The 13,548-nt window shown below is 37.9% G+C and overlaps 1 protein-coding gene across 3 annotated transcripts in view; it reads right to left on the bottom strand.

The window, feature by feature from the left end:
* Positions 1 to 897: 897 nt before the first annotated feature.
* The window catches only part of COL5A2 (collagen, type V, alpha 2), a 164,434-nt gene continuing 151,783 nt past the window's right edge, over positions 898 to 13,548 (bottom strand). For all 3 annotated transcript variants that reach the window (XM_014954601.1, XM_014954600.1, XM_014954599.1), the window contains 11 exons: positions 12,801 to 12,908; positions 12,589 to 12,642; positions 12,150 to 12,257; positions 12,001 to 12,054; positions 10,601 to 10,708; positions 9,658 to 9,711; positions 8,868 to 8,975; positions 6,568 to 6,859; positions 5,451 to 5,638; positions 3,390 to 3,614; positions 898 to 2,550 (listed from right to left, as the gene is read on the bottom strand). In XM_014954601.1, coding sequence (XP_014810087.1) covers positions 2,404 to 2,550; positions 3,390 to 3,614; positions 5,451 to 5,638; positions 6,568 to 6,859; positions 8,868 to 8,975; positions 9,658 to 9,711; positions 10,601 to 10,708; positions 12,001 to 12,054; positions 12,150 to 12,257; positions 12,589 to 12,642; positions 12,801 to 12,908 — 1,446 coding nt within the window. In that variant the 3' untranslated portion in view covers positions 898 to 2,403. The remainder of the gene's footprint in view (positions 2,551 to 3,389; positions 3,615 to 5,450; positions 5,639 to 6,567; positions 6,860 to 8,867; positions 8,976 to 9,657; positions 9,712 to 10,600; positions 10,709 to 12,000; positions 12,055 to 12,149; positions 12,258 to 12,588; positions 12,643 to 12,800; positions 12,909 to 13,548) is intronic.

The raw sequence follows: 13,548 nt of genomic DNA, 5'->3' as shown, positions 1-13,548 counted from the left end.
ACTTGAAAAGAAAAAACAAGTATTTTTCACAATGAAATACTCTTCTCCTTAAACAACCTCATAAAACATTTATACCAGTCACAGTTCATAATAACTCTGTTGATGAAAATCAGACATTAAAAATAACTTTCAATCATGCGTCTATACCCCAAATGTTATTTCTTGTGTGCATCTGGATAAATGTCCTGTAGAGGTATGAACACAGCCACTGGTGCTGCCGTAAGACCTCAGATTATTCAGTAAAACTGAACACATATAATTTAAGAATCCAAGATGTAAAGCTAATTCCTGAGTCACATCCTTATAGAAAGTATTTCATGCTAGTGAAAAAGAAATCATCGAGTTCCTGCTTGGCCAACCAAAGCAACAGATAACGTCAGCATGAACCTGTCAACTTTCATCCCAAGTCCCTACCTACCCTCTACGGATGTGCACATGAACGACTGGAAAACTACAAAGCTCCTACCCTTTCAGAAGGAAGAAAGGAATGTCAATTCTTCCCTACCTTGTTACAAATGAAACTTTATGGCTTGTCCAGAAACTGTTATCTAGCAGAGATAACTTACATCGACCATTGGCTAAGTCACATTTTATTCAGTCTTGAATAAAAATTCTCTTTCTCTGGAATCTCAAACAACCCTAATTAGGTAGCTTTAATAGGAATGCTGGCGATTAACTCGTACAAATTGACACCCATCCTGTAAAAACTGGCACAAAGAGGGCATTATTCATAATGCCTTTATATTCCTAAGTGCAAAATACTCCAGGAGAATGCATTGCAAATGAGTTATTCAAACAGCAACAAAACAAAAGTAAACACCTCAATTTCGAATTTCATGGAAATGAACTGATATGGGACACACTAGAAGGAATTCTACAAAAAGGAAACCACTTACATAGCGAGAAGCATGTATTTAATTAAATGCTTTGCAAAGATACATGAATAAAGCTATGTGCATGACTTTCGTTAGGGATGGCCCCAGCTGTTTATTTTTTTTAAAGGAACAAACAAAAAACGTGGAAAGCACAGATGCAATTAAAAAAAAAAAAACAACTAAGTAAGTTTGTACCCACATACTTTACAAAATAAAGCATGTTAGTGGTACAAAACATTCTATATAATGTATGATCAACAAATAAATGCACTGTAACATTGTTCTCTCAAACACCATAAGCCTAACAGCTAAGCTCTGAAAATGGCATTGACAGTAGGCATTTTTATTTCATCAGCCTCCTACAGAGTCATTTAGCACCATCATTTTTTTGTTGTTTTTGCCCTGCCTATCTCCTTTATCGAAATAACAAGAGAAGCGTAGCACCTTTTAATATCTAAAGTAAAAACAGAATATTAAATGCATCCCAACTTCCAGAGATGAGGTAGCTCATGCTAAGAAATGATGGAACTTTCTTGCCTTGACAGCTCAAGGCCAATAAGTCAAATTCCTGGTGATGCATGTCTGGATGTCAGCTAAAAACAATGAATTTCTAAACTTTCTTTCTCTTTATTAACAATTGGTCTGGTATACATGTGAATGAATTGCCACATACATAAATTGGCACCGTATATAAGACATCTGTATAATTTGACATGTAATGGCTTCTTAGATGGGCAAGTATTGGAAAATCAACAAGTATTGGGTTTAGGATGTATTTTGAAGATGAAGGATCATTTAAGAGAATGACACAGATACATTGTGAGAAGTGAAGTTTGGCCTTCAAATTTAAGATACGGGACACCCCTACTAAAAACTCTATTTACCCCAGGAGTACTTTTACTTCATAAATTAATAATGGCTATGGAATACTCTTCTGAGCAGACTGTTGCATAGGAAAGTGAAGGAAAGACAATGCCAAATTAAGATGATCTTGCCTGAAGAGATTTTCTTCTACAAAAGACATAGATTTCTGTTGATGACTACCATACTGGCAACCACAGGAACACAAACTGGGGTTGAGGGAGCAGGTATGACTGAAATATAGCCAGCGGTTCACAAAAGTGCTCTACTTTTTCTGTTATTCAGTATGCATCCAAGCAAAAGAAATAATCCTTAGAGCTTTACACAGTCCTGCATTAAAACTATATATTTTGAATACCTGTAAATTTCAAAATAATTTGAAACAAAAGCAAGGAAAAGATTCATATTACTTTTAAAAGGTGCACATCAATCCTCTTAAAATCGTATTGTTGTACTAAAAAGTTGGTTTCAATCATTTAAAACGGAAGGTTTGTAAGTAAAATAAATATTCAAAAGGAGGCCGGGCATTTAAAAAGAACCGTATATACAATGCTGATCCAATATCAGCCATTACTTCAAGAGTCTCAGGATTAACTTCCATCAGTCTAAGTTCATGTGTTTAATTGCTGCTGTTGCTGGGTAGTGTGTTAATTTTCCCCCCTTGCTCTTATACAAAGCAAACCGGCCCAATTTCGATTCCAAACTCCTGGTCGGTGCTGCCAATGTCCACCGGTGCGATATCTATGATGGGTAAGCGTGCCACGTTCTGTGTTCTGTACTCAAAGACAGTCTTGCCCGTGTTCCCATTACGTTTCTGTAGGGGAAAAAGAAAAAAAAGAAAAAGAAAAACTTAGGCCAGAACTCATGTCAGAAACAGTCGGAATCCCAGCTGGCGAGTCAGCTGTCTGACAGTTCAGAAGGGTCTCACTGTATCTTCACTGAGCAACACCCCCTTGCCTGTACTGCACCTTGGTTATTTAAAAAAAAAATAATAATATATACAGCTTTTGCACTGATGAACAGACCCATCAGACTGACACAGCAGGATTTCCCCTTGAGCTGGACTCATTTTTATGTTATTAAACTCTTCTCTGTGTTTTAATATGTGCCTGCACACATATTCGTGGGCTTTATTATTTTAAAGCACAGAGACTACTCTAATTTATTTCAAGCTTAAAACTAATTTTAGAAATATTTTGCCAGTCTCTTGGACTTGGCTGAGAATACTAATGAACATGAAAAAATTTACTACTTGCTGGTTTTTATGCCCACTAAGATTTTCTGGGCAGAACATTTCCCCTGGCAGACAAACGCCTGAGGTTACCCAACCTCTTTGTGTGACTCCACACAGGGGTACACAAGTACTGAAAAACACAACATGGCAAGATACCTCTCTCAGTATGCTCACCGATAACTAGTAATACCAGTAATTTGTAAATATCCTCTAAATAGTGCAGACTTCCATTATGCAAAGCTAGAATTGTAGTAAAATATCTATTTGATTGGTTACTTCTATAATTCACGGTGAAATTCTGCAGCACTTTAATTACCCCATTCTATGGATTATTTTTTTCTAATTCAAGGAAGAGCTGAAAACATGAGAAGACAAAAGTCCTTTTTCTTCATAAGAAATGACAAAACACCCAAACTTACGGAACAGCTGTCATGCAGAACAGTGTATCTGAATCGACTGTTTCCCTCTGCTTTGATCTCCAGGTCATTGGCCCCTTTCAGAATTACAGCTTTTTTCAGGTTCTTAGTTTGGTCATCCATGTACCCAACGCTGTTCTTACAAAGGTACGTGATATTCTGGGAAGCTTCCTTTGATAGGAGGCGCAGGAACGTCATTTGTGTGACAGCTGTATCCCCGTACACAAACTATGAAGATAAAAAAACAGATGAACATACATGATACAAAAATTCTTTAAGAGTTCAAAAATTTTAGAAACGTCTGTCATTATCACAACCCTTTGCAGATATGACTAGCAGAAGCCCTATTACATAAAATCTAAGGTTTATTTTTTAATTTGCTGCCAGTTGAGGATAAATTAATGTAGACATCCTGTAATGGGGATCATTTTGGAGAATTTTGACCGTAAAGCTCTCCAGCTGAACAACTGAAAGGCAGGTGGGTCTCCACAGATATGCCAAGTTTTGGAATGAATTCTGCTTTCCTTCAAAAAGGGATTCAGTAGGATCTAAGCCTTATGTATGAAATAGTACATAGAGCAACCTCAAACTAGATAAGGAAAGTCAAGCACAGAAAAACCTTTTATTACGTACCGGCTATATTGCAAAATTAGCAGCTTGCTTTCTATAGGCTTTGTATTGTATTGTATATAAAAATAACTATAGATTTCCATATGGACTTTATCAACTAACTAACTCACACAGAAGTTTGAAAAATATTTTACAATATGCCACTGTTTCTACAAAAAACAGAAGCAATTTTTCTACCAATATAAAAAGTTCCTGAGATATTTTCCCTACCTGCGCAGGTTTAATTTAATTCATGCTTTGTGAATCATTAAAAAAAAAGAGTCATGAATGACTATAAATTTCTCTGAACTTGATGAAGAACACAGAAAATCTTATGCACTGACACTGTCATTTTTTACGAAATCTGTTATCTCTGTTTAGCAATCTCTCACATGTTTATTATTTAGGCTATTGCATAGATCATACTCCTATCAAATCTAACCTCGTTTTCAAAAATTAAGTGTTCTTTTACAGTAATCCTGAAGATGACTTCCTCCAAGGGGCATCTGACTTACAAAACCCCTACATGTAGGTCTGCAGGTAGCTAAACATGAACTGTGACATCTTGGGTCATGGCAAGTTCTCCTGAATTTAAAAATAAGCGAAAGCATCTCAATAAAAGCAACCAAAATCACATCTGTTCTCTATGTCATGTCTGTTCTCAGTTGTTGAAGTTCTGAACTTCCATCAGGAATCCAATTCATAACTGCACTATTATTTTTACACACCAAATACTTATTTTAAAGCTATTTAATTACTTCCTATGAAATAACAATTAAAATATTTTTTGTGCTTTTGATTTGATGAACTAGGAATAAAAATGGCAAAAGCTTGTAAATTTATTATATACTTTGCATAGCATAAGCTTCTGTTATTTGGCAGGATCATTAAGCCCAGTTTTAGAAGTTACTACACAGGGAAAACCCGACAGAAGGCTAAGAGTTTAATTTTTGTCTGCCTGGAGACTGATGGATTCAGCATGGAACATTCTAACACATATGATAGCATTCATATATTTTTTAAAAATGGATTAGCTGAGAGGATTTATAAAGCAAGCTTTGTATTTTTTAGTAATAAAGAGCTTTCTGGGAAAAAAAAAAAGTAGAATTAAATTAAACCAGTAATTGTTTAAATCATGTATTAGGGTAAAACTACACTTTTTAAGGACAAGGGTGGTAAGTTACTGAAGTAGGCTGCTAGACAAGTTGAAGTGTTTGGGATCAAGAAAAATAAATGTCTTCCAGCAATGGTACACTTATAGCCTTAGATGCACTTGCATTGGTTCTGCCAGCTCTTTCCTGTGATTACTGTATGATAACAACCAATTGAATAAAAGCCAGTCAATCAATAGTTCTGACTGTAGCAGAATCTGCACAGAAAAGCAGATCAAGTTCTGAACCAGAAGGAAACAAGTTTAATAGAAGTAGATTCTTGACATTAAATATATTTAGTTACCTGTGATCCCCTGTTCATATCCAGGCCATACCAAATGGGCTTTGCGTCAGCTGACCTGCTGGCCCACCATGTTTTGCGTGGTATAGTAGATGGGTTTGCAGAAATGCAGGTCTCTCCGGTTTCCATGTTGCAATATACTTTTATAGCATCTTCAACACACCCCTGGTTAGGATCAATCCAATATTCACCTGCAAAGACATAATGTAATGGAACCACATTTTATGTAAGATTCTTGAAATAACTGGGGAGATACAAGCAAAAGCATGCAATGACAGTACAAAACACAAGGAAAACAGGCATATGTTTCACATAATCTGATGTATGTTTTAATGTGTGCCATCAGGTAAACACTATAATGTTACTTCAAGATACATGCTGACCGGTATTCCAAATATTTCAAAACTGGGGAATGCAGACTTGAAAGTTGTTTAAGGTTAAGGTTGTATAATCCATTGTAAAGCTCGTGGACACTCCAAGCGCGTAAAGAACCCGCAATGGCTAGAAGACAGTTTTCCCTACATATAAGAAACCAATGGCAGCCCCTCCTAATGCTGATGTTGGAGGCAAAGTTTCAAGAACCAGGGAAGAAGCTGGTAAGGTCTGCTGCAAATTATGTCTGCCTTCCAGTCTGTTCTGATTTATCACTGGTAATCCATCTAAATTAGGGCAAGTCCTAAATGGCACATTAGCACATTTCTGCCCACAAATTGCCACTACGAAGCAGCAGCAGAGAATTCTAGATGGAAAGCACTCACAGGTTATCAGCCCAGAGGTAATGTTTTGAGCTAACAGCAATTAAACAAATATTCACAATAGGGGAACCAACCTAGCTCTGTCATAATATAAGTAGTACTCCATGGTGAAAACACTTTCAGAAGCAGTGTCCCATGGAAATATAAAATATTTAAGATTTTAAAATACCTCTGAATAAATACTGAGTAAATAAATACGGTATCCATTGGAATATATACTTTATTGGCAAGAAGTTTTCAAGGTCCTAGTGTGAATGTCAATTTAGACCATCAAAATCTACTAATTTTTTTCCAGTGACCAAGTATCTACTGGAAATAGGACAGAATCAGATGGCACATAAAGGAGGTGGTGTGTTTATACGCACCGCTCTTCTTGGATGGGTGGCACAGCTTCAGGTCATCACAAGTCCGTGCCGGGTGTTTCTTTGACCCATCTGGGCTGCGCATAGTCTCAATCTGGCTGCTCAGTGACTTCAGGGTGGCATGGACTCCTGGGTCTGTTTTATTATGGTCATCGGGGGCTGCTTCATCTTCAGTAAACTCCGGCAGCGGATCTGCCATAGCATCGTCATAGTGTCCCATAATGTCACCAATGGCAGCAGTGAGATGGCCTGGAGGGCCTGGAGGGCCGGGAGGGCCAGGATCACCCGGTGGACCCTAAGGTTAAAACAAAAGAAAGAAAAAAAGGCAATAGAGGCACAGCAGAGTAAATACTATACAAAATGATAGCTAAATCAGCCACTAAAAGAGCAAAACTTCATGGCCAATCACACTAAAGTGCAGGGAAAATTCAAGAATAGATAAACAATTCATATTTCCAGGTACAGGGCTAAGAGATTAGAACTGCATGCAAAGTATTCTCTCTGCTTCATGCCCTCTCTGCCTGTCTTAATACCTTGCTTAATTTTCTGCTACTCCTGATTTCAGACTTAACAGCTGGAAAAAGTCATCAAGGAATGGCTACCTCAGTCCATTTTTTTAAGCCATCTGTCTCTCCTTGTTCAAATCCCTGCCTAATAACTTTATTTCACAAAATTCCCAACAGCTGTGAGTGGTTTTTAGATGAATCTAAAATTCCTGCTTCCCCTGAGTCCCCTCAGGCACATTTTCAACTAATAAAACCTGGATGGAAAATTTGGTGCTAGAAATAGCTTTACTTTTGGCCTGCCCAGTGCTGAGCTTTCTGGTGTCAGGTATGAGAGACAGAATCTATGTCACCCTTACTCATCAGAGCAGGTGGTTTCCTGACTAAGTATGTTTTCCTCAATGATGGGTTGTGAGGTCCTTCTGAATTGTGACACTTGGGGAGGTAACTGAGTCTTGAGACAGAACGTACCTGTTATTAAACATAACTGCATCTGCAGGCTCTGCCAGCTTTTCTTTGGCAGCAAAAAACTCTGCAACATACCTTCACTGTGAGTTTGATGCTCTGGTGCATCAAATGGTCTATCAGAATGTGGCATTTCTTTTGAGAGCAATTACTTCAGAATTCACAGCTAGCGCCCCAAATGTTTACTGCAGAGCACACACCCAAACTAATAAAATTAGTTAGCAAATTAAATCTTAACTTTTATATTCTCACTTTGTGGCACCAATTTGTAGATGCAGCAAGCCACCATGGACAGCAAAACTAAAGTTACTGGTAGGCAACATTTCTTGTACTGTCTCATTACACAGATGAAGGATCTGGATACACATTGTCTTCTTATGCTCTATCATAGACTATTCGTTCAAGTCCTGGTGCCTTGGCAGAAGTGGAGATACCGATAATTGGCAGGAATTCAAATTAAATAGGGTGAATATTAGCACACTATAAACACAGGAAACACCACGTCTTACAAGACAGAAAAAAAGCAGAAACTGCCTTCTCTGTCTTGCCTCTATTGTCTTGTCTCTATTTTCTTCCACCTTTATTGCATCTTTTCCACTTCTTCCCCAAAATAAGCAATACCAGTCTTTCAGTTCTTCACATGATCATCCAGACCACCCTTTTCTCAAATCCCTCTAATTTTCTTAACTTTTTTTCCTTGGGATAGCATAACTTATGCTTTATGACTCAGGATGTTGTGAATTGGTAAACGTGGAATACGCTCAGGGTGTTTAGCAAAGGTGTAGAACTTTTACTGAAATGGTGAAACTGTTTTTCATTAGTTGCGAATCAGCTCATGGTTGATGTATATAAACCTCAGATCAGGCAGAAGGTCAGGTGAGATGAGTGTTAGGGTTTGGGCTGTTCATTTGGCCTGAAGGATTTCCTGAACTCAAGGCATGCTGGAGCACGCTGCTGGAAGTTCAGTGCCACCTTTGTGGGACTACTGACTTTGAACTACAGCTGGTTCCAGGTGCTTCCTATGCTTAGGCCTGGGGTTTTAGGACACAACTTGACAAATAGCCACGTTGAACTGCAGATCCAGTGAGCTAACTGCAGAAGTAGCCCCTGGTTGGCCTAAGGAGAGCACAGGTTGGTAAGACTGGGTCCAGAAGATGAAAAAGAGTAAGAAATGAGCCCTTTCAATACATAGTTACCCTGGCTATTTGTTGGAAAACCTGTATCAAGATGTACCCTTTGCCTTGAGCTCAAGGATGTTTAAGAAAGCGATGAAACAGACCGTAAAAATCTCCTTATTTGAAGCTACCTTTTTCCTCCATATTCCCATCAACTTACCTCAGGTCCAGCTTCTCCTACACTCCCTCTAACACCAGGAGGACCAACTGGCCCAAGTGGACCGGGACTTCCATCTTTGCCGGAAGGACCAACTGGACCTGGAGGACCCTACAAAGCAAAGAGAAAGAGGAATGTATTTTAGCATTTGATAACGAATACCCTCTACGATCAATATCTTTTCAGGAAGCAATCCAATTATTTCTATCTATTACCACCTTTTTAATTCTTCTCCAAAAGTAAGAAGACAGCTTCGATGCTGTTTTTCTGAAGTCAATCACCTCAGCCAATATACCTTAGATGAGCTGTATTTTTTTCCCTAAATGATTTAAGTGGGTTCAATTCCAGGTGCTACAAGAACTGGAGTAGCTGCTGTACACCCACAGGTACACAGCCTCGGAGATATATTGTCACTAGGGCACATCCAAGGGAGTCATATTTCTTCTTTGCCTTCGGGTGACTGATGCACATGGGGGTGTGAAAGGCAGAGTAGCAATTAGCAGAGCTGCCACATATATGGCTTTGCATCAGCTGCAGCAAAAGCATCTATAAAAAGAGACTGTAGCCCTGTAGTTTTTCTGAATTGACCTTTTCATCTAGCTATAATCTACACTTACATCAAAGCTTTACTATGTCAAAGAAGGTAATGTCTCTCAGCAAAAGATAGTAGGGCAATCACTACATAATACTGAAGTCAACAAAAGCCAGTGAAATAAAAGTGAAGCAGAAATAGCAATCTGATTGTGGAAAAAAACAAGCAAGAAATACCTTAAACCTGAAATATTATACTCACCCGAGGACCAAACGGGCCTGGAATGCCAGGGCTCCCCTGTTCACCAATTGGACCCTAAACAAAAGAAATTATTGTATCATTGTGACATTCAAAGCATATTACTTCAGTTTTAAAGAATTAGTGTGTGGTATACACAATTCTGCATGAATAGGATTACAATATACATGAACAATAGCTAGTGCCTTTCCCTCTTACAACTCATTTTCATTCTGTTGTTCTCTTTTGCCACAGAGTAACTGTAAACACAATTTAGATTAATAGAAGCTACTGGTGCTTGGCCATGTATAAAGTTGTTTCTACAGAAAAGCCTACTTTCATGACATTTAGGATGAGATTGGCTTACAAAAGAGTAACTGATAGCACTATTATGAAGTGGAAAGATGCTTTGGATGTTGGGGGGTTTTTGTTGATTCTTTTCCTGCATGTTGAAACATCCAGCTCTTGTAGAGGATCAGTGAACAAACATAAAGAAGTTTTCCATGGCATTTCCATTCAATTGCCACGGAAATCATTAAGTTCTTGCAAATATTAGTGACAGATACTATCAAAGTCCTCATGGCATCTTGCATTTGATTCTTTGACTGTAAAGAATTCAAACAGTGGTAAAACGCATTTCATGCTCTAATGTGCATCTCAAACTATCAACTTTTGTTACCATCTTGTGCTGACAGGTGAGTGATCCGTCACTGCAGAACTGGCACAAATGGAACAAGAGTAGGAGAACACACATCTTGCAAAGCAAAGGTTTACCCCACTATGCAACAGTATTGTAAAATTGCATTAAAAATATTAGCAAGTACAGACAGCCAGGCCACTCACAAACCCCTTGTGGGGAAAAAACTCACTCATGTTGGCTTTTTTTTTCCTTTTTAAATAACTATGTTCCTAACATATTATTTAACAATCAAGGATATAAAATTATAGTAAAACTAGAACAACTTACAGGAGGACCAGGAAGACCTTGAAGCCCAGTGAAACCCCTGTGTCCTTTCTGGCCCCTGTCGCCGCGATCTCCATTGTCACCTTTGTCACCACGAGGTCCTTGGGGACCCTGTAAATAGTGATGAAATGTAAAATTCCGAACTGGAAAAAAACACCCCAACCTCAAAAATCCTTCATTTGCTTTTAGACACTGCATTCAGGCCTCCTTCTCTACTAAAGCTAGAAAGGTGGTGCTGCGGCAGCACCGAGAACCTTAATTTTTTACCAAAGAATAAGTAAACAATCACAGAAGACTGTGTTGTGCTTAATTATAGTTGTGGCAAATGTAGTCTATTTAACTTCATAACACAGTCCAAAAGAAAAAAATCCAAACCTAAAATACTAAATTAAATTATTTACATAACAAAATTTTTAAGATTGAGAAATTTCTTTGCCTTACTGGGTATGGCAAATGATGTTCATAGATGAGAGACTCATAATAATAAAATGTACTTTCAGTATGAAATCCTACATGTTGCCTCTTTACTTCACAGCTCCTTTCACCTTCACTATGATTAAAGTACAATGAAGTTACATTCCCTAACTACAGACAACAATGTTTAGGCTTCCCAGTACAAGTAGCTTGGTTCTATTGCCATCACAATTTAATTCTTGGTATTTCTGATAGTTTCAAACTTTTCATACTGATCCAAAAATCACTGGGAAAAATGGCTGCTTCTTTCAATTCTATATTTCTCAGCCCAAATTGCATGCTAAATTTCTCAAGGCCAGATTCCAAATAGTTTATCAATGGCATCATTATCACTAACTACTCCATAAACTTTTCCTGTCCCTCATATGACATCTGCTTAGGGACAGGACAACATTCTCTTGAATTTCCCAAGTTTGCAATTAATTTTTTTTTCCAAGCTTGGATTGTAAAAGAGTTATGTAACACAAAAAGATGGGTTTTGTTTGTTTTTCCATTTGGACTGAAGTCAGAATCTCATGAGTCAAATTAAGGCAGTTTCATGGGAACAGGTGATTTTGTTATATTTCTACCATTTTTATCTAAAAATGTGCCTCTTTGTTCAGCATTCATTTCTTTACCCCTTATTAGAATTGTCAAACACAGAGTCCAGCCATTTGTTAACTCAGATCCTATTGTCATCTGGACAGCAACACTCCAATCAAAGAGGCTTCCAAAGCATTTGAAATTTCTTTGCAAAGTATTTCTAAAGAAAGTGTAGAAATATTAGTGTATCCAAATAGATTTGTGCAGCTTTGCAGCTCAGAAGAATACCTGCATCCACTTGCAGTCAGAGAAGCCCCGTTTAGCATTCTAATTTGGGCTCAGTTTCTCATACACACTTTCCTGTAAAAAGGAATCAGATCAAATGACAGTGACCACGGGGAACTTACAGGCAAACCTCTTTTTCCTGCACGACCTGGGGGACCCATCGGACCTCGAGAACCCTACAAAGATTACATAGGGAAGAAATGTGAAGCAATGCACAAAAGCATACACAGTATTTCTTTGATAAAGTATTAACAAAAAAAGTCTCACTTACAGTTTCACCTCTTTGACCTGCATCTCCTGGAGGCCCAACAGGACCTGGAGTTCCTGGACCCCCTGGGGAACCTGGTAAGCCTGCAGGGCCAGGTTCACCACGATCACCCTGCAAAGCATAAGTTCAACATTATTTATCTACAGAGGACTGGACTAGACCAAAGCAACAGGATTGTAGCACTGGTAATCTATTTTCTAGCAATTACAATCTACAAAGATATTCCTTCTGTGACAACTCAAGTCTGAGTTTGTGGAGGCAGGTGTTCTTAGCCTCTCAGCCAGGTTTCTTCAGCTTTGAGAAGTATGACTTTTTCAAAGCTGTGATACACTTTCAGAACAAGTTCTTCATTCAAATTAACTGAATGAAGAGAATATCTACAATGAGTCAATAATAAAATGGAGATTTTCAGAATTGACTTTATAAAAAAAAATATTCTTACACGTTCTCCAACAGCTCCGTCTCGTCCAGGAGTACCATCATTACCAGCAGGTCCCTAGAATTATGGAATAAAATTAGGGCTATTGATTAGCTCTGTAATCTTACATTTCCATAAAAAGAACTAGAAAGCTGTTCTCCACCTGTAACTTCAAGTTGAGGAGAATAACCACTAGTCTGTCTTTTTTTCGCATGTTACGAGGCTCTAATACTTACTTCTGGACCAGCTTCACCTGCAGGTCCAGTGGCACCTGACTGGCCAATAGGTCCTGGGGGACCTTTATCACCAGGTGGCCCCGTGGGACCTTGTTTTCCTGGTGTACCCTAAAAAAGATGAGAAATATCATATTAAAATTTTAGTTCAAAATAAGGAAAGCACAAAAAAACCCTGCTGCATGAGAAACATGACTCATTAATCCAGCCTGAATTACCATCAACATTTGTAACTTCCAAAACCTCATAATTAAGGAAAATGTTCTTATAGATTTTGAATATATATTTACTATACTGTATATTTTTTAAGTAGTTTAATTGTCTTAGTTGCTTTTGAATTGGCTTTTATTGACTAGAAGCTACACTTGAAGTTAATCTACCTAGTAGAAACGCTTTAAAGCACACATTCTCTTGATACATCATATATCATGTCTGATGGCATTATCTACAAGAGGTACGGTCTTTTTGACTCTGGAAAATTGCAATGCAGTTTGAAATAACTAACAGGGTTTTTTTTTGTCTGTCTTGACACCAAGAAGTTTTGTTAGCCCCAAATAATTTCTGGTCAACTTGAACTATAAATTGACTTTAATGTCAGATCCTCTGTACCATCCCTTTTACTAATAGTCTATTTAATGACTTGATCTCCTGGATCATTAGGCTTTCCAGTAAGTGTTTATAAATGATACATGAAAGCAAACAGAGCACAAATGGCAATTCGTTTATGAAATGTTATGTTTATGAAATAGCA

The sequence above is a fragment of the Calidris pugnax genome, unplaced genomic scaffold (assembly GCF_001431845.1).
Source record: "Calidris pugnax isolate Ruff unplaced genomic scaffold, ASM143184v1 scaffold103, whole genome shotgun sequence".
NCBI classification, from domain to species: Eukaryota; Metazoa; Chordata; class Aves; order Charadriiformes; family Scolopacidae; genus Calidris; species Calidris pugnax.
This window is presented reverse-complemented; position numbering and strand designations above follow the sequence as displayed.